Source organism: Rattus norvegicus, chromosome 1, assembly GCF_036323735.1.
Source record: "Rattus norvegicus strain BN/NHsdMcwi chromosome 1, GRCr8, whole genome shotgun sequence".
Lineage (NCBI taxonomy): Eukaryota > Metazoa > Chordata > Mammalia > Rodentia > Muridae > Rattus > Rattus norvegicus.
The window spans coordinates 47968952-47996762 of record NC_086019.1 but is presented as its reverse complement, the minus strand read 5'-3'; the positions used below and the strand labels follow the sequence as shown (position 1 = coordinate 47996762).

The window sequence follows — 27811 nt, the reverse complement described above, 5'->3', positions numbered from 1 at the left end:
GTCACATGATCACTCCAGTGTGCAAAGCAGAAGCCACCCAAGCCAAGCATCCAAAATAGCTACCTTCTGTCAACTCTGGTTCACTGAGCCCAGGCAGCAAAGGGCAAGCCAGAAACTGAGACTCCACTACAGAGACCTGAAGACCAAAAGGCCAGAAACCAAGTCAACAACCTGCACCCTGAGAGGGCCTAGACAGGTAAGCTGAGGAAGATACCTCTGCCCTGCACACTCATAAACACGTGTGGGTGCCACACCGCCACCACCCAACAGAAAGGAGGGGGAGGGGGAGGAAGAGGAGAAAGAAGAACAGAAACTTTGTGCTTGTTCTGATTTTGCTGTTATTCTTGTTGTTTTGCCCACCTCTGGCCAAATCCATTCTCTCTTGTAAAACAGCTTTTCAGAATACGGACGATAGAACATGCTATAATCCTTTCCTGATGCACAAGGCTCTTTATGATCTGCCCTGGGTGTCACTCAGTCTGAAATGGAGGAGTGCTTCTTTAGCAAGTTCCCAGTGTAACAGAGGGATCCCACATCTGCATCCTTGGATGCTGATCGACCCTGTGCCCTGTACTGGGTGTGGAGCTTCTCACACAGTCTTCGTCGCGTGGATTCCGTACTGTTCAGCGATGTCATGCACACACGCGCATTCCTGTCATACAACCACATGACAGAGGCAACATTCCACCCAAAGTGTGCTGGCTTCTTTGTGAAGAAGCTTAATAAAAGCTAGCCTTGCGGGTAGTGTACGCCTTGAATTCCAACACTCAGGAGGCAGAGCCAGGAAGGTCTCTTCAAGTTTTAAGCCAGCCTGGTCTACATAGCAAGGCTACATAGAGAGACCCTGCCTCAGAAAAAGACTTAATAAATGAATAAGACCATGCCGAGAAATGAACTCATCCTTTATGCACTACAGCCAGTCTAACAAAAAAGGAAACATATTTGCTTGGAAGATGCATAATCAATTCATTACATGCTTTACAAACATATAACCCTAGAGATGGCTCAGAGGTTAAGAGCACTGACTGCTCTTCCAGAGGTCCTGAGTTCAATTTCCAGCAACTACATGGTGGCTCACAATCATCTGTAATGAGATCTGGTGCCCTCTTCTGACATGCAGATATACACTGTATATATAATAAATAAATAGATCTTTTTAAAAAAGAGAGGAAACAGAAAAAAGTGTTGGTGCACCGGGCATGGTGTTGTACACTTTCAGTCTTACCACTCGGGAAACAAAGGCAGTTGGACCTCTGTGAGTTCGAGGACAGCCTGGTGCACAAAGTGAGTCCAGGACAGCCAAGGCTACACACAGAGAAACCCTGTCTTGGAAAAGAAAAGTGTTGGTGTTCACGGGAATAAAACTGTATGGAGAGTCCTTTCAGCTGTCAGTGCCGTGGGCGTTTGCTGTCTCCCACCCTTGTGTGCATACAAAGCTGCACTGCCTGTGGTGACTAACGTGGATATCCCCATACACAAATACACACTTGTAAGCACTTATGTTCCTATAAATTCATATATCCCTTTGCTTGGGAGAGGCTATCACGGTTCGGAAGCAGACAATAAGCCCTAGCTTATTTCTAACCACAGAAGAACAAGGCCAATCCCTGATGTTTCCCTTCTGGAAGGCCTCTCCTCATACTCCTCAGGGCACAGCTATTTCAGCTATCCTATGCCCTATGCTCGCGATGAGAAGCCCCTGTGTGCTGGCGATCTATAAACTTCTATTTGCTGTACCCTAGAAATCCTACCCTCAAAACATAGACAGGAGCTTCAAAACGAAAAACAAAGAACATAAAAAATATGAAGCATCCTCAATTCTCAAATTAATACTTCCTATGTTTAAAAGTGTTTTCAAGTCAGGACTAATGAGGTGGCTCAGCAGTTAAGAGCACTGGTTTCAATTCGCAGTCACCACGTGATGGCTCACAACCATCCATCACTCCACTTCCAGGGGCTCCAATGCCCTTCTCTAGCTTGCACAGATACCAGGCACACGTGTGGTACACAGACATGTATGCAGGCAAAACACCAATACACACAAATAGAATAACTTTTTTCAAGATTTTAAGAAAACATGTCTCGAATTGGGCATGTTGCAACACCTAGAAAAAAAGTTCAAAGCCACTTGGGGCATGGGAACTGCAGGCCCATCTGGGCTGCTCAGTAAGAGCCAACCGTAAGGGAAAGCCCAGGATTGAACACCTCATTCTTTTTCCAGTTCAAGCATTATTATTCAAAGGACTAAGTAAGTCCTAGCAAGCAGAATATCATTCCAAGGAGAGCATCCACACCCAGCAATAGAGGAGGGTTTGGGCGAAAACAACTGCCACCCTTTACACATTACCAGGCTTTCAAGGACACTAACAATGACACGGAGTTCACCGTTTGCAAAGGGAAAGTTAATTCCTTCTGATCTGTTCTGTACGATAGTTCCCGATCACTCCCTCAGCAGCGCTGTAATCTAGCGCTCCTGGAAAGGCTGTGCTTTTCCTGACACTGACTGAAGTCCCAGCAGCGCCAGGCTGTGAATGCTCTGGGCAGGAGAGAACAGAGCATGGTCCCTTGCTCTGCTCGAACCCTGACCAGCAATCACTAGCCAGCTAAACTCTCACACCACACTAACACAGGCTCCTGTCTCATTTGACATTAAGAGCTAAAGCATTTCAGTCAATCGGGAGAACTCAATAACATTTTTTTCCAAATGCATAAACTATTGCAAGCACTCGGCCAGGGGTTAAAGGTCAAGCTGCAGCACAGATAGAAATGAAGTTCTGCCCTTGCAGTGCAGCAGGAAGAGAGCAGAAGCTAGCCTCACATGGATCTCCAGTGGCTAGGAGGTGAACTCAACAGGAGAACTTCCAGAGCTGGTTGGCTTCCCAATGGCAGAGGTACTCTCTCTTCCTGGAAAAGTAGAGGCAGTGAAGAGGTACAGTCTGCAAGCATGGCGCTGCAGCTCAGCATGTGACGACCAGCCTGGTGGGGCTGGACAGTTAGGATAAGGAAGGACTTCATGCTGGACATGGCAGTGCATGCCTTTAGAGCCAGCACTCGGGAGGTAAAGACAGGAAGGAAGGTCTCTGTGGGTTTGAAGCCAGCCTGGTCTATGCAGCAGGCTCAAAGACAGTTATGAAAAAGGAAGGAAGGGAGGGAGGGAGGGAAGGGAGGGAAGGGAGGGAAGGGAAGGGAAGGGAGGGAAGGGAGGGAAGGAAGGGAAGGGAAGGGAAGGGAAGGGAAGGGAAGGGAAGGGAATGGAGGGAAGGAAGGAAGGGAAGGGAGGGAAGGAAGGGAGGGAAGGAAGGGAAGGGAGGGAAGGGAAGGGAAGGGAAGGGAAGGGAAGGGAATGGAGGGAAGGAAGGAAGGGAAGGGAGGGAAGGAAGGGAGGGAAGGAAGGGAAGGGAGGGAAGGGAAGGGAGGGAAGGGAAGGGAAGGGAGGGAGGGAAGGGAGGGAAGGAAGGAAGGGAAGGGAAGGGAAGGGAAGGGAAGGGAAGGAAGGGAAGGGAAGGAAGGGAAGGAAGGAAGGGAAGGAAGGGAAGGGAGGGAAGGAAGGACGGAAGGAAGGACGGAAGACAACTAAACAATGTCAGTGGTGGTGCTGCATGCACAGAGACAGAGGCAGGTGGAACTCTGTGAGTTCTTCAAGGCCAGCCTGGTCTAGTTCTAGGGCATCCAGGGCTACACAGTGTGACCCTGTCACAAAGAAGTGGGGAAGAGAGCGACAGAGAGACAGAGACACACAGAGTCCAGTGCAAGTGACCACGTCTATCACCCTTCCCAAGGAGCACTGCAGAGGCTTCTAATAGAATTCTCTTGCAATTAACACTGTCTTTACTCAAGTCTTAAAATCTGAGATACACATATAATGCTGATTATAGCAAAAACAGTTTCAAGCCAGGCAGAGGCAGGAGGATCACCAAAAGTTCAAAGCCAGCATGATTTGTACAGAGTTCTGCCAAAGCTACTCACTGAGACCCTGTCTCAAAAAAGAACCAAGAAAAGTGGGAATGAGGAACTTCAGAAAACTTTCTACATCCGACCCTGCTGGTAATCAAGCAAAGGAAGTGACCTCTGCACTTAGAATCCGAACACAGCCCTGAATGTCTCAAGTTCCACATATACTGAAGGTGCAACCCGGGAGGACTGCAGCCCAGGAATTTGTACAATGACCAGCGAGTTCTAGATGTGCGCTGCATTTGGGCTACACGCGTGCACTACAGAAGTGAGTCTTGGTTTAAATGGTCACACGGGGCTAGAGACTCTATCAGATTCTAGAATGTACTTCCATGCTGGGTTTTTTTAAAGAAAGAGATTCTTCAGTCACATTACCTATGTATTAATCCTGAGTCCACCCGTTCATCCCGTGCCCTATCTGTTGTGTACACGTACACGTGTACACACACACACACACACACACACACACACACACAGAGGTCCACTTGCCACTGCCTCCCAGCTGCTGGGATTTGAGTTTGCTTTTTGTAAAGGAATGGTCATGCACAGTCTCAAGAGGAAAGAAAGAACATTGCGGGTCAAACCTGCTTCCCAACTGGCAGGCCAAGGCAGAGCACAGCATCTCAAGGGAGGGGCTCAGAAGCAGGGCCTCTCTCAGGGTACCATCTCCAGGACCGCTTCTCCTGCTGGCTGGAAATCTCTCTACTTGGCCTCTTGGATGAGGGTTTTGTCTTTAGCCAAACGATGTCCTTCAGGTTTTCCAGTGTCTTCACAGAACACCAAATGCTGTCATGCAAGTGGACAGTAAGTCCTCACATGCTGACAACTCTGAGAGCTAAAGTGGTTGGAACCCCACCCACTCTGAAGGGGAGGAAAGCGTCGGCATTTGTCCTGGATTCCACACCTGCCAACCACTTTTTCAGCTGGGTGTGTACTCACTCTGAAACAGGGTATGGTACAGGACAGGCCCCAACAACTTCAAAACACCAAAGCAGAATCTCTCCTCAAAGGACCTGACTCCTACTCACTATTCAACCAATTACCTTACATCATTAATTATTAATTAATTACTTTTGAATGCAATGGCAAAACAACTGGTCTCTCTTGGGTGGCTACAGGTAGTGCGAGGGAACCTGCACAGTGCATACAGGCCACTTAAAGTGGCTTCATTACAAATACACAGGAGAAATACATTCCCGTTTTATCGACTTACCATCCATGAATCATCTATGCAGACAGAAGCCCTACGTGACATTTGCAAACACAAGATTTCACAGAAGGTAATGAGAAAATACAGTGTCATCTTTTACTCCTGCTGGCTGAGGCTTCAGCCTCAAATCACTGCCATGAGCAATGACCCTGCTTCAGGGAGGTCTCCAGACACTCGGGTAGTCTCCGCTGTCTACTTCAAGGAGACAGCCCCCACTGGCAGAGATAAGGAGCAGATGAACACGCTGGTGGCTCAATAGAGTACAGAAATTTTTCAGAAATGTTTGTAAATAATCTTTGTACAAACATACCCCCGTGACTTATATTTGCTGAAATCTATAAGGTGGGAACAGCAAACAAAGTACTGCCAGGATTAAATATGAACTCAGATCAGAAGCACACACAGAGCCATGCATACCTGCAGTTTCTGGGGATACACAGACACAGGACCCCACCCCTGCCAGGACAGCTCCCAATCACTAAAACACAGGTCACATGGGCAGACAGAGCTGAGAGTCAGTTCAAGTCTCTCTGCTTCTTCTATCCATGTCAAAGCCTCGTTCTCTATTCACTAGCCACTGGGGCTGCCTTTCCATTCACCTGGACACCAATGGACACAGTAACTCCTCCACTCTCAGGGACTCCACAGCGTGCTGCACCTGTTCCAGAAGCTTCCACTCCCAAGCTGCTCTGGGACTCTTCCAGGACTAGCTGCTCCTTTGACCCTAGACTTGATGCCTCCCAGCAGTCCCCCATGCCTCTCAGACACAGGCTCGGGAGCTGTTTTTTCTGTTTGTTTACTTGCTTAGTTTTACTTTGTTTTAGTTTGGGGATGGGACTTCCTATATAGCCTTAGAACTGCCTTAGAACTCCCTGTGTAGCCCAGGCTGGCCTTGAACTCACAGAGAGACATTAGCCTCTGCTGCCCAGGTGCTGGGATTAAAAGCACCACCACAGGTGACTAGGCTCTCCATGCCCCCCGGTGGCTCTCATCTCCTGCTCATCGCTATTTTCTTGACACAGACTTGAGCATCTGCTGTTCAGAATATACTTCAAGCCCAGCATTCCAAAGCCACAGTCTGGAATGAAACATACCCAATGATACACAAGCAAGAGTATGTCCGAAAGCTGGAAATCCCACACTCTTTCCTACCTCGTGCTCCTGGGGTCAGGCAAGAAAGCGTCTACACCCTCCTCCCAGGTCCAGGAGGCAGCTGACATCAGGCTGCAGGTGCCTCATCAGCTGATAAGAATGGAAGACGTTGCCCTTCGGTCAGCAGCCCAGGTCAAAGGGTACATGCCGAGAATGTGCAAGGCTACAGAAGTAAGAGCAACAGATCTTTGAAAGACTGAGTTTTATGTTGTATGTGTGAGTAACCACATTAGGACAGCAGATTTTTAAAATAATCCACTTTCTCCTCATGTTCTATGTGAATGATCTATTCTTTAGTAGGAGAACCAACCCTCTGGTTATCAACATCTCATTCCCTTAAACTGTCTTACATTTCATAATGTTCTCTCTGCACGTGTCAAACCTCATACTGAACAAGAACTGCACAGAAGGGTTCCATTCTATACCTGTCTCTGGGTCTTTGCCCACAGGTTAAACAGGATCCTGTTCCTTTGAATTCCCCTACACACTGCCATACCAAAGGATGCCGCTTCCATACAGCTACCTTCACAATGAAAGTGTTACTGTAAATACACAGTACACATATTCCTATGAATATAATCTTATGAACAGTAAAACAGAGTGAAATAATAGAATTCTAGATTAAGGACAGCATCATGAGAGAGTGAGCAAGACGTGTGAGAACAGTGTAGGAACTATATCTTTCATACTCCTCAAACACCTCTGCAGGGTTACTTACAACCAGAACTTCTGCCTTGGTATAAGACCAAACGATCTTTATGAAGAGCTTAGATTTGCTTTCACTGAGAAATTTTAGGGAGAACTATTTAGAGCATAAAGCAAAACCATCTTCAGTCCTGTACCTTGCTCACAGTACACTAAAGGGTCTCCCATTTCTATCCAAGCAGCATCCCAGCAAAGCAAGGGAGTGTTCAACTGTCAACTGAGTGCTTTCAAATCTCACTGCCACCAACTGTGGCTCTGAGGGCACCATGACTACCTCGCAAAAAACCTCTCCAGGAAGTGGGAGATTTTCCCTCATGCTCTCATTCTTCATCATTCTGATTCTTTACTCTCTCTTAAACTGTGTGCCCATGTGTGGGACATGAGGACAACCTTGTGTGTCATCTTTGGAAAACCATCCACCTTCTTTATAACAGGGCTCCTCGTTTTGGCTTGGTACTCTTCAATTAAGCTGGACTGGCTGGCTGGTGAATCCCAAGGATCTGCCTGTCTCTGCCTCCCCACTTCTAGGACTACAACTGCACCATGGCAGCCATTTTCTTCTACATGGGTTCTGGGGATCAAACCTACCTCCTCGTGTTTGTAGCCTGAGTCTTTTTCCAACTAAGTGATTTTTCTAAGCTGTGCGAATTTTGCAGTCTGGCTAACATTCACACCTTCATGGCAGCTCCTGCCCATAACAGATGCAACAACTATGGTGCTTTGTTGTGTCCTCTAACATTCACTTGGCCTTCCAGCTGCCCTCAGTCCCACCTTTCCCCACCTCTGCCAAACCCCTCTGTATTGCCAATCTGCCTGACTCTGTCCTCCTACTGCAGGAATTCACAAGTACTGGCCTCGTATGTAACTGAAGAGACCTGAGACACTGTCCTCTCTGTATACAAACCAACTTACTATGCACCCCTACATTCTAGAAGCACTTCCAAATGCAGACCCCACAGCACACTGAAATAAACAGAGGGGAGATGATCTACACTGCTCTTTAAACATCAACCGTCTTCCCAGCTTTGCTAACTCAGAGCAATGACCCAGACAATAGTACAGCCTTCCTATGACAGGGGGGTTAAAGCAATGGCTAGGGACACGACCAGGATAAACCAATAGCCACCCTCTCGTGATACAGATTCTTTACTCTTTGTCTGGTCATGACAATAGAACATGGCAAAAGCTCTGTTATCATGGTGTGCATCAACATAATTCTGCCTCTCTGAGAGGCAGACAGGAGGGTGTCCACCACAGCAGGAGGCCTCTGAAGGCCTTCCTCCCTCCTGTGACAAGGAACACTACCCACTTGCTTGTCTTCAAATCTAGGGTAACAATGATGCATCGCAGCCGTGTGAGCATGCATGTCATACGTGGTCTCATCCAGTAACTGCAGCCATTCTCATACTACTGATTTTTATTACAACACTATTTTGTATGACTCTCTTGTCTTTCCATAAACCTGCCCTTTTTTTAATATGAGAAGCCAAGAACAAAAAGTAGCTTATTTCTTAAAAGTTTTACCAATCACCCCTGACTATGACATTAACTAACCATCCTCAGCGGGGCTCAGCTGTGGACTCACCTAGACCTGTGACATTTCTCTCTCTGCCTGGCTGGCCGGCCGCTCGCTCTCCCTCGGGTTTGTGCACCCTCTTCCCCGGGGAGGACCATTGAGCACGCAGCCACTCTGACCTTAATTACACAGCCACCTTGCTACTGTGCCCAGCACGGTATTACCTCCTTTCTCCTCCATGCTAACTGTCACCACCCCAACCTCCTTAACCTCATTGTGGAGGTGTGCCTCTGCTCCTAAAAAGCCACACACAGAGGCTGGGCACCCATGAGCACAGTGACCTGGGGACTAGGGCCCAACGTCTCTGAAAGCTGATATTGTCACAATCACTTCTCTCAGTTATCACAAAATTCCCCTCACCCCAACCCCAGCAGAAAGAAGCAAGTTTTCCTAGGTCAAAAGGACAGCTTTTCCTCTCCTTGCTCTATCAGAGCCTTCAGGCACACTCCCCACAGAGGAGTAACCCCTTCTCAACCCACTGGGAGAGTGAGGTATCAACACCCAGGCTCTGACCCATGCCATAAACCAGAGTGTTCACAGGAAGAGTTCAGCCTGAAAGCCACACAAAGCCACTTACAAATGTCAGACTGCCCAGATCCCCCTCCTTCTGCCAAGAACTCATTGGAGTGCCACTTCAGATCTATTAATCACACAATGAGAACTTTTCCTTCTGAATGCTCCACCATGCCAACCCAATCAAGTACCTCAACTGCTACCCATGCGGGGCTGCAACCCGACATACACTTATTAAGAAGGCAGAGAGAAACCGCTTTCAAACTACTTTTACCTAATAAAACGCACGGCTCATTAGCTGCGTTCATCAATAGAACTCTCCAGTGAGGAAAGCCATACGAGCTCACTTCAGACATGTACAGCACCTCTCTCCAATGTCCGAAACCTTGTCTCTTTGAAAGGGTTGTCTGAATGAAATATACATAACCCATATGGTCCACTGTATGAAACAACAACAGAAACAAAAACCAAAGAAAAAAGAAAAGCATTTTGTTGTCAAATGCTTATAGGAAAAAAAACAAAAACAAAATTTCAACAATTATTTCAAAGCTCAGACACAGAGGCAGGAACATGCCTGTGATCCCAGTACTCAGCAAACAGTGGAAAGCTTGTGAGTTCTAGGACAGTCAGTCTGGACTGTATAGTGAGATTCTGTCTCATATAAATGACTAATAAATAAAACGAGTGAGGGAGGGGGAGGGAGGGAGAGAAAGAATACAGCAAAAAAAAAAAGAAAGAAAGAAAAAAAAGAAAAAGAAAAAGAAAAACCACAAAACAACAAGAACAAGAATTGGAAATTCCCACAATGGAAAAGGTCTTTTCTACCGGGACACTGCACACACATCTGTGTGTCTGTGTAACACAGCGGCACATGCTACCTCCCTGGGTTATCTGTCCATGCTCCGGGGGAGTCCAATCTCCTTGCATTACCTCTGCCCAGGTCAGGGATGAATAGCTGTCAAGCTCCCACTGGAATAAAGCAAGTGCTGCTTTCTTCCTGAGGCAGCAGTTCCGCTGCACAGAGCACATGGCTAATCTACATATGAGAAGGTCACGGCACTTCAGTGTGAGGTTAAGAATGGAGGCTCGCAGAAGGGGCTGTCTTAAACGCTTGGCAGGATGCCCAACAAGTAAAATTGTTGAGAAGCAACAGTCAGCCTCTGAAGCAGCCAGGGAAAAATATTTTGGTCACATGGTGCTGCGCACACTACCTAGTGAATTTCACGTGTTGAACCTTTGAGAGGTCCTAAAAATTACCACATATTGGAAATAAATGCGGCTCTGGGCATTGCTGGGTCAGTCACACCAGTATGTGTGCGATCTTCATCAAACACCCTTCCTTCTATACAGACGTGTGGGACACACAGAGAGTAAAAGTCAACACGCTGACTTCCAGCCGCTCGAATAGCTCAACAGCTGAGGACAAAGTCTTTGCATCAGTTTTCAGTGAATCATGAAAACCTCCCAAGAGCATTTAGACTAAAAGCCGTCCTCCTATGAGCTGTCCAAGCACAAGCACCCTAGTAACATTCCTCTCTGCTGCCTCCTTTCTTCTCTCCCTCTTTAGGAATTAGAGGGCCATATGGGAAACCTCAGGGACTTCACAAGACACACAATCCCTACAGAATCAAAGTCCACACTGGTGTCTGGAGGTCCTCACAGTCCAGGCCCTCCTCACAGGAGGGACAGCCTGGCCTCACACTGTGGCCAGCAGATGAAAGGACGGAAGGACGGAAGCCCAAAGGCTGTGGAAAACTCTCCTCCTGCACTAGGCCACCCCCACCCCCAGCCCTTCTGTCTTCTGGATCAGCCAAGAGAATCTGGGATCTGGCACTGAGAGGCCAGGGACTGCTTTCGAAGCCAGCAAACTCCTAGCCAGTATGACTATGATTTCAACCTACCTAATTCATGACAAAAATTAATTAGAAGCAAAAGATCCAATTTGGAAGTTGTCTACCAACATTCTTCCTCGAGTCAACATTTAGATGGCTCTGAGGTCAGTTAACCAGCCCCCCAGGCCTAAATAAGGGGCACAAGGATCATGAGAGTACCCAACAAACTACTTCATTTCATTAATTGCCAATATGTACTCCCTCGGTAATCTAAGAGCAGCCCTCTATGATAAACAATGAACACAAAGTTTAACAATTTTCAAATACTCTCTGCATTGTCTATTTGCCTTGGCATCCTATACCAGTGACAGCCTTGAAAACTATGGTCCACGTTTACAACTGTCCAATAACTTAGTTTTCCTTTACCTGGCAAAGAAAGAAACGTCAGGGGAAAAGTCTGAAGTGATTTAGATAGGAAATAAGCGTCAAATACTAATCTATTTGTTCTCAACTACAAGAGAAAGAAAAAAAAACTCAGTTATGGTCTTTATTGATGAGAAAACACGGTATTTTGTCACTCTATTAAAATGTCCCTTTCATGCCCATGGTACCTAATCAGGTCCACACAAGAAACCCCACATTGATTTTTCCCCTTCCTTGAACCAGGAAGCACAGAGACTGAAGTGACTTGCCTGGGGTCACACAGATGGTAACATCCCATCTTCCTGTGTCCCGCTGTTTACTGCTTTTGGCTCTTGCCCTTGTCTCTGCTTCCGTCTCGGCGATCTTGCCCCCTAACCCTGATACACACTGCCCTGGGTGAAGCACAGATCCACCAAACTAGCAAAATGGCTCCCACGAGACTCCTTTAGTCAAGCTGAGTTGCTGGCCTCTCACCTTCCTCCAGGGTATCAAGCCCAGAGCAGCTTTCCTTCCTGCTACTCTGAAACTCTGGTTCAGGCTGTCAGTGAGATACAGGTAAACAACCAAGTGACCAGATAGAAGGGCACTGCTGACCTTCACTGTTTGTTTTTGAGGGACCTTACTTCGTAATTTGGGTTACCCTGGAACTCAAAAGGTAGCTGAGACCAGCCTTTAACACAGCAATTCGTCTCCTGGGTGCTAGGGTATGCCCAGCTAGTCAGCCTTTAGGAAAATGCATCATACAAATGACTCGCAAGACAAAATCCACCTGAAAATCCCTTTCTTGTCAACACCATCACACCCAAGATCAACTCTCAAGTTCTAAAAGGGTGAGGCCTGCCTGAACAGGATTCTCATAACTGATTTGAAAGTGAGCAAGTGCGTCAGGACAGGGTCACTGTAGACACACTGCCACACCTTTCAAGTATCTCCTAGGACGGGATGCTCTGTTCCCCGTTACTGCTTTTGGGTACCATACAACCAACGTAGTACTGGGTTACACTGAGCATCCCCAGACTCTGCCTGGCTCTTGGCTTTGGCCCCCTTCCCCTTGTCCCACCTGGAGCTCCCCAGTTAGCTTCCTTCCCCTCAGGTGGTATACTTTGATGGCTATGTTCTTTCCGCACAAGAATAGAGAAGTATTACAGCCATTCACTTTAATGTCTACTCTGCAAAGCCCCAGGAGTTTCTGATCACTCACCAGGGAAAATTATGGATCCTGGGCTGTACTTACTCTCTATATGGAAAGCACCAAACAGCACTTAGCACTCATTCAAAAGAAAATTAAATTTTGCCTGTTCTAGCTTTCTAACTCTCAGTTTTAAAACAAAAGGACCGGAGCTGGAGAAATGGCTCAGCGATCAAGAGTGCAAATGTAATGCACCTAATCAAGAGGGGCCTGGGTTCAGATCTGGCACTCACACCAGGCAGCTGAGCTGCAGCAGACGCAACACCTCACTCTGGCCCACAGCGCCTGCACTCAGATGCACACACCCACAAACAGCGGACACGGATATATAATTTAAAAAACAAATACACCGAAGTTATGCGTCCATTGATGTTAAAACTGATGCAGAGAGAAGGACGCTTGTTAACTTAGCTCCTGAGAAACCAAACTCCAAGTTCCCTCCCAGACTCTTCCTTCATTTCTGAAATTCTGAAAATTAGTTACCCTAGAGAGACAGTGACTTTTGCAGTGCATGTAAAAAGACAGTCTGAGGAAGGGTTGGGTCCCAACCAGAGGACTCTCAGTACCAATGACTCACGAGTGCCTCCCACGTCACCAGACATGCCCCTCAGGACACCAGGCAATCAGGTCAGGTTGAGTATCTGCACAGCTCTCGGCTTCCACTCAAGCCTGCGAGCTGGAGAAGTGAGGCCACAGCAGACACTACTTGGTGTCTACGAAGCAGCAAAGAACTGTGGAGGTGGACAGGGCTAAACAGCGCCTAACTGAAGGGGTAGCCATGTCCTCCACCATACCCTGAATCGAGGCAGAGTAAGCACGCTCAGGAAAGCAGGTAAGCAAAGAGTTAAGGGCACACAACGTGGGGTTTAGTGAAGGCTTTCAGCAACCAACTCTCCAGCAACATTCCCAAAAACAGAAAATTAAATTCCTGCGGAAGACAGAGAAAATGAGTGTCCACACCTGACAATAAGTCACAGCCTGCCGGACCCCTAAACACGGCCTGCCGGACCCCTAGCCATGCCTGCCAGACCCCTAGCCAACTGTCTACATCAGGAGAGACTGTTTCATTATATTCTTCCTTTAATCCTAACCATCCCGGAACTAAATATAACAAGTGTGCCGGTCCCTGCGAGCTGAATCTGCTTCCTTAGAAAACTACCTATTTGGCAAGATTTCCTACTTCCACTTCCAAGGTAACCCATAACTCACTAGGCAAAGCGGATTTATTATTTAAAGAAAATGGAAGACATTACAGTGGATTAATTCAGTTGGTAATGCTTCCAAACTTGAATGTCAACTCCTTGATCAATTTTGGAATTCCCAATCATTTCTGAGGAATGGATGAACTTCTGGGACACCCACAACAGAAAGCCAGGAACCAACACTAAGGATTCTGGAACTGCTTCCACTAATCACCATGCCTGGCTTTCTGGAGTTTACTTGAGGACCTGGAGAGGTGGCTGTCAGCTCAGCCAGCACACATCATCTAAACAGTTCCCAGAAATACCCAGCAAGCTAAGGCTTCCCCATAGACTACTTCCCTGTTTCCAAGAGTCTACGTGATGCAGAAAACTGAGAAGAAAAGGAACCATTCTGTATAATGATTCCATTTTCCAGTTTGGGTTCTTTGCCTCTGTAACGGAGCAACATTGTGTACTGGCACAAAGCCAGTAAATGGCTGGGGGAAATGGGAGATAGCATCATCTGCTATATCACATCAACTTTGTGTTGCCAAAATCCACCTCACCCCCCCAAAATCAGGCCACCACTCTGCAAAAACACACAGTTGCCATTTACACTGTTAAAATGAGCCAGTTCCAAACCTGTGGTCCCAAACACTCATGGTCTGGGTACCAAGGCCCGGTCAGCATCAGCATCACTTGCAAGGGAGCGCCAGCCCCACTACTGCCTGTGTCTACACAGGACTGTAAAATGTGGGTGCTCCATAAATAATTTGCTGCTAGTAGGTTGTCTGGGGCAGCCACAAGAATTCTAAGTGTTCACATCTAAAAAACTGCTGCTTCCCAACACAGTACTTAGGACCTGGTGTCTTCTGTCCATCACTCAAGAACTGAGTACACTGCAACATCAATGGGGTTAAAATATAATCCGTGCGTGTGTGTGTGTGTGTGTGTGTGTGTGTGTGTGTGTGTGTGTGCGTGTGTGTGTCATACATGCAAACCTACTTGTTCACAGGAAAGGCTCTAACAACATGATCAAAATATGTTGTATACAGAGAAAGGGGGGGGGGATTAATCAGGACAGCTTCTTTCCATGGCCAATTGGACAGCACCCCAGGTTTGTCCCCACTAAGTCCTCCCCTCCTCTCCACCTCAGAAAGGTTCTAATGATGCCATGCCCAGTGATGACACAATCACACATCTCCAGAAAAAAAAAAATCCACAGTGTCAACGTTATCAGAGAAATCAACAGATTCATAAAATTAAAAAGAAAAACATCAAGGGTGCCCCAGTGGGAACATGAGGAAGGCTTTGCTAATAAACTGATGTGGCGTTTAAAAAAAAAAAGCCTAATTATAACACGCAGTGAGAGGCAGCAAGCTCAAAGTTTGACACAAAGAAGGGAAAGGATAACTCCTCTCTGCTGTTTACAAAGGTGAAGAGTCTGAGGAGGAGGCGGTAGGGATGAGATACACCTGGTGCGACCCCACGACGCCTACAGACTGTTAAACGGTAAGTTCTATACTGTTGCCTCTGTCTCGTCAATGTAGCAAGACACATATCTAAACACTGTCATTTTCTAGTGGTCTATTCCAAAACAGAAGATGTGGTACTGTCATCTAGGGTTTCTAGAGCTCATCAAACACAACCCCCTTCCAGAATGGCTGAATAAGAGAGGACTTTTGCCTGGTCCTCGGTTTCGTCTTCCCTCAAGGCTGGAATGCTGAGAAAAGCACCCTAGAGGTTGGTCAGCACAGGCCCTCACCGGCTGACCGGTCATTCCAGAGACTGCTTCCTTTAACAAAGGAAGTGATTGTCTCCCATGTATGCTCAGCCTGTGCTGGTAAACATTACTGTAAGAAACAATTTTGTTTCACCATTAGTTCATCTGTCAAACAGTAGCCTCATAACATACTTGGCACTGACCCAGACAGAGCTGACTTTGGAAACAACCTGCTGGATCCTACTTAGATGTAAGTCAACTTTAAGAAATAGTTTGCTTGAAACTGTTCCAAATGAGTGGAGTCCTCGCCCAGCACACACGAAGCCCTACATTCAATCCCGGGATGCACGAAATCTATTAGAGTAGCAGCCCACACTGGTGATCCTGGCACACACCGGGCTATGTGTCAGAAGTTCAAGGCCACCCTCTGTTATAGAGCAAGTTACAGGCCAGCCTGGGAATATGCAACTGTCTCTATACTTAAAAACAAACAAACACACAGACAGAAAAAAAAACATTCAAAAGCAAAATACATTTGGTGAAAACCTAACCGAGGATATGAGTAATTAAACTTCAGTAAATTCCCTTGGTGTAAACAGTGAACTATGACAGCAAATGTGTATCAACAGCATATTTATTCAAATGTAAGCTAAGCTGATCTGAACAGACTCCTAAGGACACTCGGGTAGTAACTAAAGATACCAAAGCTCTTCCTGGTCGTTGACTTTCTAAGAGAAAAGGAGTCACTGCAGTACACCACGGTTTCAGACGAGTGTTAATTATTCAGTCACCTAATTAAACCAAAGGGTCATTTAGTATTATGCAAATAGCCTCCAAACCAGGCCTAACTGCACCGTGTAATACTCTGCATCTGTGATACATAAACACCTTCTTGGTCTGTGCAGTTCTACGTGGTGCTCCTCCCCCACGCCACAGGGAACAGGGCTGAGCCTTGGGATTCCTCAGCCTCAAGCATGCATACATAGCTTCAAGCATGCATACAGCAATTGTGCATACACAGCATTCACACGTACAAAAAAATGAGCGCACGCAGCAAGCTTGTGCATACAGCAAGCCTGCATGCACAGCAAGCTCGAATGCACAGATCCAAGGGTGCATCCGCGGCAAGCATGCAGCATGCTTTTCCTGGTCCACAGAGAACTGCAAAAGCCTCTTTTGGAAAGCGCACTCCTCCAAATAGGCACACACAGCCCAAAACGCCCCAGTTCCAGAACTGCCTAAGAAGTGGGTATGGCCCCTTAACTAAAAACAGCTCTGCTATATAGCGCCATAAAGATTTCATAACATCCATTTTGGAGATGTAAATATTACACAAAAATTAATGGGATTCTTATTAATATTCATTTTCAGCTTTTCCATAAATCTGTTGTTTTAAGTAACGCACAGCAGTTTTATCAAACATAAATATCAAATTTACAAAATGAAAGCGGCATGAGTCACAAAATAAGGCTCAGAATGCAGGGTTCCAGGACCTGGGCAGGGACAGCCGGACGCAGTAATAGCAAAAAAAAAAAAAAATCAGTAATAGGCCACCTCCCTTAATCTGCCCCTACCCAAGTGCATCTGCACTGCTCCCAGAACGAGCTGGGAAATGTCACAGACCCAATAAAGTTTGAAGTCAGCCCTCCCGGGGAAGGATAGGGTTAAATAATAGAAAAAAGATCCTACTCTAGGTTTGTGATGACGCTGGTGTGCAGCCTAGGGAATCGATGCCCCTGATCTATCAGAAGTCATCTTTGCACATACACCACCCAAATTATAAAGCCATATATGGTCGATTAATGAGAGAAACAGAACTGAAAACAACCCCCCCCCCGTTACACTGATTTTCTTTACAAGGTGACTGTGTGCGGTAAAATTACTAAATCTTCCTGTAGCTAGTCCTGTATTTATCAAATTAGTTCTCAGAGCAGAATTAATGGTATTCTCAGAGCACAGTGAAGATGTTATCCTCCCCGACTTCAGTGAGGAGCAGGATATTGGTTAAAGTACATTAGTTAATGTGTCCCGTGTGTTCTGGGTTATACCCATACCCAGGACACAATACGATGCTGACAAAAATACAGTGACCAAAAGCCTGGCCAAAAATGCATCCTTAACTACAGACAGACAAAACCAAAAGGAAAACAGAAGAAAGGTCCTTTCCGGTTACAGACTAAAGGGAAGAACATGTGCCAGGAATAAATCTGATGTAATATTAATGTGAGTTTAATTTTCTATTAGCTGCCTTAAATTACTATTATAAAATACAGTCAAAATTAAGTAATAGAAAAAAATCAAGGTACCTCACATAACTGACTTTGAGCTATAAATATTTTCATCCACTACAACATGAAAAACAAGAATTACATTTTTATATGGGGGTTGTTCTTATTTCTTAAATAACAGGCCTTTTTGTATGAACCACTCCTGCTAAATCCACCTAACCAGAAAACAGCCATCCATACCCAGACAAATATATAAATTCAGGCCATCACTATATTTTGATAAAATCTGAAATATTTGTCAACCTAAGGTTTTGTGGAAGAGGGGAGGGACCGACCTTATGAGACACTGTATCTTAGATTCATTTTAAGGAATAAGGAAGAATTCTGGGACTTCCTGCTTGTAAACCTAAACTAGCTTACACTTTGCTATAGTCTATAAACTAAAAATAAAATAACATGCACAGAATTCAAGAGAAATTTATATATGTGAGCACTCCCTGGGACTCCTTTTGAGACTTGCTCTATCTAAATACATTTTAAAAAAATCATAATGTGGCATGTTTCAATCTTTAAAAAATCCCTCTCAACAATAGGCAGGTTTTGTTCCCAGTAACAAAAAAAAAAAAAAAAAATGCCATCCAACACAAACCATCTGCCTAAAATCAAAAATGAAACTAAATGTATTAAAAGCCAAAAGAGATTTATTTTTCCATTATTTAATATGACTTTGTAATTTATGATCTATAGACTGGCATAATTTAATATTGTGGACAAGTGGCTACCTAACACAGCTATCATAACAAATACTAAATAATATTGTTCTTCCGAAAGAAAAACTAATAAAAGCATAAAAAGAAACAATCTACATGTTGCCGGTAAGGTAACTAAGAGAAATCTGTGAATTGAGGTCATACGTCTGTCCTTTTTTCTCTGAGATAAAAAAAGCTATTCCCAAGGGCCACTAAGGCCATAATGGATACACTCTCATTCCAAGAAAACAAAAAATACTTACAATGATTGGTGCCATTAAGAAATATCACTCTAAAGCAGCAGGAACCTGCATCTGTCTCTAGCTTCCTCCCTCTACAGCTGACAAAGATGAGAAGCTTTAATAATTACATGGACTTCTCTTTCACATTTACTGTGTGGATCGAAAACAAAAATTGAAACCACAAGTTTTCCATCAAGAACAGGGGGAAAATTTTTTTTTATTAAAGTAGAACTCCCTGAACCGTGTAGGCTTGGAAGCAGCAGATATCAGGTACCAAGTCCAACCAAGTCTCTCCTCTAATCCACAATTATTTTTAAAACACACCTCCCTAAAACAAGTGAGGTAAACCGAAGAACACTGCTATTCCCTTCTAGCAGACTAGAAAACATCACAAAACTGCACAGCATTAAGACATGCATAGAAGAAAAATTATTTGGAAGAAACAGTACCCAGTACAACTTGCTTTAAATATTCTTGCTCTAATTCACAAGCAGTGCGAATGAAGCTCACATTACTTAGCCTAACAAAACAGTCAGGAGGGGAAAACAATATTTGGGGGCATTTCTATGCTACAAATCAAAAGAAGATATGTTTCTTAGCATTTCTCAGAAATGTCCATTGCCTCTTTTGACCAATTGTTCTCTACAAAAATTAATTTTATCTCACAGATTTTAGAATATGCCAAATCTAAGTTACCCTCCTCGTCCACATGACCATCTTAAAATGGTCACAATTATGAGAACACAAGTTACTAAAACTGCATGGCTTTATTCTGACTTTAAGCTAATTAAGAATCACCAGCCATATAGCTTTTCTTCTGATTTTTAGATAATTAAATATCAACAAATATTGTAGCATTTCGGAATACTGAAGTCTTAATGCATTAAACTGTAAACTGGTAAACCTAAAACATATTCAACTAGATCTGTAAAAAGCAGACTTTTATAAAAAGCTTTACGGAGCCCAAACTGGCCCAATCTTTGCATTAATTATTTCTCAATACTGCTATCTTCCTATCTTCAGTCCACAATTAAAAATCTAAGACAAATGTAACGTTCATACTGTAAGATTGTCACCAAGGACCCGAGTTTTATAAATGCCCAATACTGGACAACAGCATGTTTCTCTGTATTCAATCCTCTTATTGCTATGATTCATAAAAATTTAAGCTCTAAATAGTATTCAACCTTCCATCTGCTTGGAATAGAGTTCAGTTATTATTTGTGTCAGGAATTTTTGTGACTGTACTGCTCCGCACTTCTATTTACATCAGCAGTGCTAAATGCCCAATGGTGAGAGGGGAGCCAATCAGATGGCAGATTAGATGTCAACTCAGAGGCAGCTGTCTGGAGACTATTACAGCCAGTTTACCTCCACAATTCAAATTCCAAACCTTGCAAAGGAGAGATCAAGTCAGTCTTTAGGCTCAGCCTACTAGCAAGAAACAGCCAGAGCAAAAGGCACTTCCTAACAACGCTGTAGGACTTGGGCAACAGCAAAATCAAGAAAATCCACACAAATACGATCCAGAACGATCCATTTTCACTGGCCTACTACCTAGTTACGAGGTTTGCTGAATAAAAAAAAAAAAAAGAAAGAAAGAAAGAAAGAAAGAAAGAAAGAAAGAAAGGAAGGAAGGAAGGAAGGAAGGAAGGAAGGAAGGAAAAGTCTAACCCATGATCAAAATAAGTTCCATCGATCCGGAATCTATTCCTTCAACATCGCCTCCCGGTTGAAGGTGACTCCTTCCAAGGAGCCCTTAGCCCCATAATGGATCTCTCCCTGGCTATTCTTAGGAAACGAATCGATGTTATTTTACAATTTTTCGCCGCCTCCTCGTTGTAAATCTGGGTCTTATTCCTGCTGGTAAACATCCAAACTCCACCAGCCACGGCTGTCACAAAGCTAACCTCGTTTTCCCCCCCGCCCCTGCCTCGCAAGGGGAATGGGAAACCGACCGGGGCCCGGAGAAAGTTCCTCTCTCCCCGCGCCCACTCGGGGCACACCGTGGGCGCCGGCGGAGCCAGGCCCGGCCCTGGGGCCCGCTACCCCGAGAGCCCTCCCCGGGCGGGCGCGGCCTGGGGCACCGAGGTCCCGTCCCGGGCCTGGCGCGGGCACGCAGCACGCCGAGAGGGCGCGGGGCAGCCCGGCTACCCGGCCCCGCCAGCTCCGGCACCGGCCCGGCGGCGCCGCGCCCCCGCCACCCCCGCCAACCGCCGGGAAAAGTACCCGGCGAAGAAAGAAAGTCGGGCTCGCGGCGCGAGGCCCGGGCGGAAGCAGGCCCGGCCGGGCGCGGGGGTTACCTGGGATCTGCCCATGGTCGGTCCAGGGGTGCCGGGGCTCATCGCCGGGTGATTCCTTTGTTGCGCGGCCGCCCAGGCCGGGCTGGCAGCGGCGTACTGGGCGCCTAGGTCCTTGCCCAAGCCCATGCCCGCGGCCGCCTGCTGGCCACCCGCCGCCGCCCCCGCCGCCGCCGCCGCCTGGGACTGGGGCTGCGACGGCGGCGGCGGCGCGCTGGAGCTGCTGTAGTCGGGGTAGCTACCGCCGTAGCTCCGCATCATGGGGCTGGGCGAGGTGAGCAGCTGGTTGAGGGTCGGCGTGGCCCCCGACGGGTGCTGGTTCTGGCCGGCGAAGCGCTGGAAGCCCCCCGCCGCCGCCGCCGCACCGGCGGCCGCCTTGCTGAGGCTCGCGGCCCCGCCGCCCCCGGGGCCCATCATCATGCCGCCGCCCTGCTGCCGCGGGGAGCTCAGCACCCCGTACCCCGAGGACGAGCCCCCATAGCCGCCGCCACCGCCTCCTCCTGCTGCTGCTGCTGCCGCCGCCGCGGCCGCCGCCGCCACAGCTCCGGCTCCTGCTGCCGCTGCCGCTGCCGCTGCTCCTCCTGCTCCTCCTGCTCCTCCTCCTCCTCCACCTCCTCCGCTGCCTCCTCCTCCTCCTCCTCCGCCGCCGCCGCCGCCCGCGCCGGGCCGGCTGTAGCCCGGATAATGGTTGTACTGGCTGTTGGGGTACCCTTCGTGGGAGTTCTGCAGGGGGTCCATGCTGCTGGGGGCCCCGGCGGCGGCAGAGGCGGAGTGCATCATCCCCATCCCGGGGCTTTGTTGTCCGCCATGTTGATCAAAGCAAGGCCCAGCGCGGCCGCCGGGGCCGCCGCTAGCAGAGGCAGCGCTGCCATAGTAATTATTAAACTCCGAGACGGCCGCCGGGCCGCCGCCGCCGCCCCCGGGCACGGCGACCGGCGCGGGCTGTTGCTGCGCGCCCAGGCCTGGGTGCTCATAGCGGCTGCCCGCCGGCTCCCCCATCTTGGGCGGCGCGTCGTCCTCGTCGCCCGGCTTGCTCAGCAGAGGCTGGCCCTGCGGGTCAGCCTGACTGCCCGCGGCACTGTCCTTGGCGCCTCCATGTTGCGGCTGCTCCATGTCCGGGCCGGGCTGAGGCGCGCCGCCGCCCGCACCGCCCAGGCTGTTGTTGGCAGTGGGATGCTGCTGCTGCTGCGGCGGCGGCGGCGGCGGCTGCTGCTGTGGCTGCGGCGGCTGCTGGAACTGGTTTAGCTGCTGCTGTAGTGCGTGGTGGTGGTGGTGGAGGTGGTGGGCATGGTGGTGATGGTGGTGGTGGGCATGGTGGTGGTGGTGCTGCTGATGGGGCGGTGCAGCGGGGGCCTCGCCAACGGCTTTCAGTTTGTGGTTGGGGAGCAGCCCGGTCTCCATGGCCGAGCCGGGGCCCGCCGAGGAGGAAGAGGCCGCGACGGCGGCGGAGGAGGACAGCGCGGCGGCGCTTCCACCCTCCTTGAGAGCCGCCTCGGAGCCGCCGCTCTGCGCGCTGTTGGAGCTGGCGGCCGCCGCGGCGCTCGCGCTATGGGCCATGTTCAGGTCGTGACGGGGGTGCAGGGGGTGGTGGTGCACATTATTCAGGCCGCCGTCGCCGCCCCCCAGTATGGGGCCCGGAGCCGCCGCCGCCACCGCGCCGCGCGCGCCCGTCTCCAGGTCCCGGGCCCCGGGCGCCGGCCGCGGCCCCGAGGGCGCCCGCCTCTCGCAGCTGCCCGCCCGTGCCCGCGCCGCCGCTGCTGACCGCGCGGCCATGATCGCCGCGGCGTGGCGCGGCCGGGTGGGGTGGGGGGAGACAATGTCCCCACTCGCAGCCGGCCGCCCCTCCTGCGCGCATCCACGCGGCCCGCGGGGAAGCGCGGCGCCCTCCCCCCCCGCAGCCCCGGGCCGCCCGCCGGGGGCGCGCCTTTGCGCTCGGGGGCTCGCGCCCGCTACCGCCTGGACCGGCGGAAAGTTTTTTAGTTCCGCTTGCAATGAAACTTTTCTCTCTCCCTCTCTCACACACTCTCTCTCTCTCGCTCGCTCTTTTTTTCCCCTCTCTAGCCCGGATATGGGGGGGAAATGCACGACTTGCCTGAGCCTAATCGGGCCCAGCGCGGCGTGAGGGAGCCGAGCGAGCCGGAGCAACTATTATCCGCTTCTCTCCGAGGGCTGCTGCGCACTTGCAAAACGCGGACTGGACTCGGCCCCCGGCGCCGCCGCCGAGCGCACGCTCGCCCGCCAGCTCGCCCCGCTCGCTCCGCACTGCCTCGCCCGGCCTGGCGCGGGGGACCCGGCCTGGGGGAGCGGAAGGGGGGGACCGGCTGCCGGCGCTCGGGGCCTGAAGCTGTTCAGTCCCCTCGTGCCTCCGGTCTCCCTGCCAACCCGCGGCCCTGTGTTTGTTTTCACGTCTAAAGGGAGCGCTACGAAGGTGGAAAACGAGTCTGACGAGCAGACAAAAGAGAGAGAAGGGGCTGGGAAGCAAAGTTGTCTATTGGGCCTCAGAGGTGGTGAGGAGCCGATGGAGAAGGGAAACATTTAGGCAGGCCGGGCAAAAGCACTCAGTCTCTCTCAGGAGTTATGTAATTTTTCACAACCTTGGCCTCTGCGCCTGGATTTCAGGCCATCGGCGTAATTCCCACAACTTCATCCAACTGAGAAATTAGGAAAGACTTAAGTGAAGGTTAAGCCGCAAAGACTGCTGTGCCATGTACACAGCAGGCGCTCAATAATTGCTTATGATTCACCACCCTAATCCCCAAGGTGATGTTTATATAACTCTTTTTAAAGGCACCGTAAGTAGGTATGAAAACTCCTAGCATTCCCCACGGAGTATTTTTCTTATAATGCGTTTGGGTGTCCTCTCCAGTGTTAGCTCCAGACAGCATTCAGGAGACGTTTAACTATTAGTGCAAAAACAGCGACGGCTAAGGTTTATCTTGGGTCTTCATAAATCTACACGACGCCTTTCATCATATTTCAGAGGTTAATGTGTGCAATTAACCCTCTTGATATGAGTTCATTTCTAAGTAATGGGAAACAAAACCAAATAGATGTATTTAATAAACATAAAATCAATAATAATGCAAACAGCCTAATCCCAAAGCAGAAATATGCAGTAGTTGCCCATTTTAAAAAAGGTGCCCATAGTTTTAGCAGGATAGTGTTTTACACGATATTATCATGGAGTAACCAACCTCTTGACTGCCAAACTTCTTAACCTAAGCAACGGCTCCGTTGTGCTAGGGTGGCCCGATTTGTGTTGAGAGAAAGCATTTGAAACCAAAGGTTCCAGAGGCCAGGCTGAAGGAATATGCTAGATTCAGGTGCACTGTACTTTTCCAAAATCATTCTTTAGTCGCTCATAAAAAACTATTTTAGTTTATGTCAATTGCTGTGGTTGTTTGCTGGGCCAAGTGTAAATATTTTACATGGCTAAGTAGAAAATTCTAGATGTTAGTAATGACTAAATGGGGGTGGGGTGGGGGAGAGAATCGGGTATATACCCAAGGGTCACTGTAAAGTATAGAAACTGTCCATGACCCTATAGAAACAGCTGGAAAGCAGGGTTTTCATCCATATGTGTCAGAGTTACAGCCATAAGGCAAGTCTATGCCAAGTCATTCTTCATTTTTTTTGCCAGGAGAACACTACTTCTTCTTACCGTGCCTTTTTGACATTTTCCCCCTAGATCTTCTCTTCTATATTTGAATGTGTACTAATTATAGGGTTACACCACACTTTGGATTTTCAAAGTTTTTTCGTACACAAATAGAAATATATGCCTGTTTTGTGTATATGTCTATCGACATAATCTAAAATCAATTACATATTTATGCTTTTAGACATTTTCAGCCAAACTAAATATAAACATATAATCATAAAAGTGCATTTTTTTCAAACAAGTAGAATATATCAAAGTCAATTCAGACAAGCCATATGTTGTGACTTATTTTCACAACCGTGCCTAAAAGAGAAAATGAGTCACCAAGTTCAGTTCTGGCCTATTTCTTAGAAATATTTTCTTTTTCATGCCAAAACCATGAAAGTAGAAAGGGAGAGAGAGAGAGAGAGAGAGAGAGAGAGAGAACTATGTGAGTGAAATCTCATTTAACTCTAAGTCAACTGAGAGAGTGAAGCAGAGAGGCAGTAAAACAGAGCACCCAGCACAAGGAAATCAACCTGCTATAAAGGGCCACACATGCCACTTTTTCCTCCCCAGTGGCAGATGCCACACCCTAAAAGCAGACAGAAGGCACAGCAGCCTGCAGGAGTACAGGAGGAGCACAAAGCCTGCAGGACTCGGTTTTGTCTTTGCACAGAGAACACTGTCTTTTAAAGCAGGTCTTTGCTGAAGATAAAGTATGGACTCCTGTATATTCAACTTTCCCAGCGCACCTCCTTGGGAAAACATAACGGAAGTGTCTTAAAGTTTCCAGTAAACCCCCAGTGCTTGATAAAGAACACAGCAGTTGTAGGGGGTCTCTTATCCAATAATGGAACGAGCTCAGGATTCGGCCCAGCACAGTTTCAGCCTAGCTTATTTCCCTTGCCTGGACCATCCTGAGTGGCAGTCCAGCCTTGTCTCTTTCAGTGTGATGGAGCGACAGAAATCTCTGCTTTGGGTTTGTCTTAATGCCTTCCTTAATCTTTCACCTCTTGTGCCTAAATTTCAAACCCTAGTGACACTTGTGTGTTTGCTGTCACCACAAGGAAGCCTTGGGGGTGAAAAGCTGCTGGTGGCCCTGGCCCTGCTGTGGTCCCCAGCCAACCTCCCACCCACGGGGTTCTCCCTAGCTCTTCCTGTGTAGCCAGAGGATTATCCATTATTTTGTTAAACATGCCTTTCTATCACAAAAGGTTTTCTTTTTCCCCCCTCTGACTATATGGAAATATTAATATTCAAATACCGCGCCTTTTGAATAAGTTTTAGGGAGCTGAATGAAAGGCTCTTCAGCTTGCCTGCTGAAGAGAATTGAGCCAGATGGTAGTTTAAGAATCCCACAGTTTAGTTCCTTTTGCCTCTCCAAGGCCCGTTGCACTGTTTGCTCTCAGATTAGCCCGTTTTACTGTTCTCCTTATTTACTCAGTGACTGAAGTGATCACGATTCACTGCCCGTCATATTTCTCAGTATTCTCTCCGTAATTTGGAAGCAATTTGGAATAAAGCCTTGTCAAGGTTTTACAAATAAGAACTATTAAAGAATACGGCTTTGGATACTTGCTTTCCTTTTAGATTTATGAGAGATGCGATGAATGGGGCTAATGGGATTTCCCTACTGATCCTGGTCAGAGACTTTAAAAAGCACTAGACAATCGTCCTATTCACTTCTCAGATTTAGACGTTAGCAGTGAATAACTCCCGAGTCTGCGCAGGATATGGGCTCAACGGCGCTGGATTGGAAACAGTTATGCAAATTATCACTGGCCTGTAAGTTCAGAATGCTAAAACAATTAGGTATCGGGACGGGGGAATTGAGAGGGACAGACAGGAATAGACAACAAATATTTTTAAGTGATTTGGCCAACAGCAACAGCATTACATTTGTACACGGTCTGGGGATAAGTTACACTCGATCGTTCAGCAGACTTGCCTAGAGTCTACTTCATGCAGCATCCATTAAAGAACACTTGTTACCCTCGCCCAGTCCTAAATAGGAATCAACTATCAACATTTGCACCAAAACCCACTGCAGTGAGCCCTTTAATGTTCCAGGGGACTTGACCAGTGAAGAACTGAGTTCAAATTTCCTCACCTGAGAGCACCTCACTCAGCTGTTCCTGGTTGGCAGCCCTACCAGCAGTCTAAACATCTACACAGCTCCCACAACACTAAGACCACCACTTTATCCTTAGGCCAGTACAGTTTGTCTCCAAAGGCCCCGGGAACAGAGCGGTGGCCATGAACCGTATGAAGGTACACCTTACTGCATATTTTAATGCATTGTACTTTATCAGCTCTCTGCGTTTTTGATTGATGTGTAATAAATATCCTATTACAGCCTAGTGTGTAATTGTTGTATAACATATGTGTCCACCTTCATTCCGTTCACCATTGTTGAGGATAACAGAGTATTACCAGTGTTTTTCAACATTTGCTCCGCATCAGGAGTGCTGGCAAATGCCTACCGCCCCAATGGCTCAGGAGGCTGAAGGATCGCGACTTTAGTAAGACCCCATCTGAAAGATTAAAAGGCTGGCAGTATAGCTCAATGGTAGAGTGCCTGCCTACCGTGTTCGAGGCCCTGGGTTCAAGCCCCGTTACTGGAAAGACAGTGTGTGGACTCTTCCACTGATTGCTGCTGTCTTTCGAATGGCTCCCGTCATTGGTGAGCAGAGGCTTGTGTTGAGTCACCTTATAAATCCTGTGATGCCTCAAAAATAAATGCTTGGCTAGTAAACGTATTTGATATCATGTATAATAATTACTTAAACTAATGGGGGAGGTCGTTTGGGGGTCCAATCAACCCCTTTTTTGTTTTTCAGAGAAGTTTCTGTGACTTAATCCAAGGGCCTTCTGGGTCCTTTTCACAGATGTGATTAATTGCTTTATAGTACATATGGACCTTGAAAATGAAGCTATTTTTTAAGCCAATCGTTTCAAAAACAAATTCCAAATGGGCCATGTGCACTAATGTGGTACGTTCCTCGTTTTCACTGTTGAAATTCACTTGGTTCATGCCCAGTTCCATTGTGAAAACCAATGGCTACCTTTAAAGGATACATTCGTGACAGGCTCCTGGTTGTCCTGGTAAGTGCTGAGGGACTTAGTTCTAGCTTCCTCTTAGAGAAAGTGACATAATTTCCCTCTTGGTGCATACCCCCACACCCAAATGCACT

General features: G+C 47.6%; 1 protein-coding gene across 5 annotated transcripts in view; it reads right to left on the bottom strand.

Annotated features, from left to right (window-relative positions):
- The window catches only part of Arid1b (AT-rich interaction domain 1B), a 355595-nt gene extending 332031 nt beyond the window's left edge, over positions 1-23564 (bottom strand). For 3 of the 5 annotated variants that reach the window (XM_039099688.2, XM_039099696.2, XM_039099692.2), the window contains exon 1: positions 20978-23042. In XM_039099688.2, coding sequence (XP_038955616.1) covers positions 20978-22747 — 1770 coding nt within the window. In that variant the 5' untranslated portion in view covers positions 22748-23042. Of the gene's footprint in view, positions 1-20977; positions 23043-23066 lie in introns of those variants that run through there. The other 2 variants (XM_039099697.2, NM_001419802.1) reach the window with 2 other exon arrangements.
- Positions 23565-27811: the final 4247 nt, after the last annotated feature.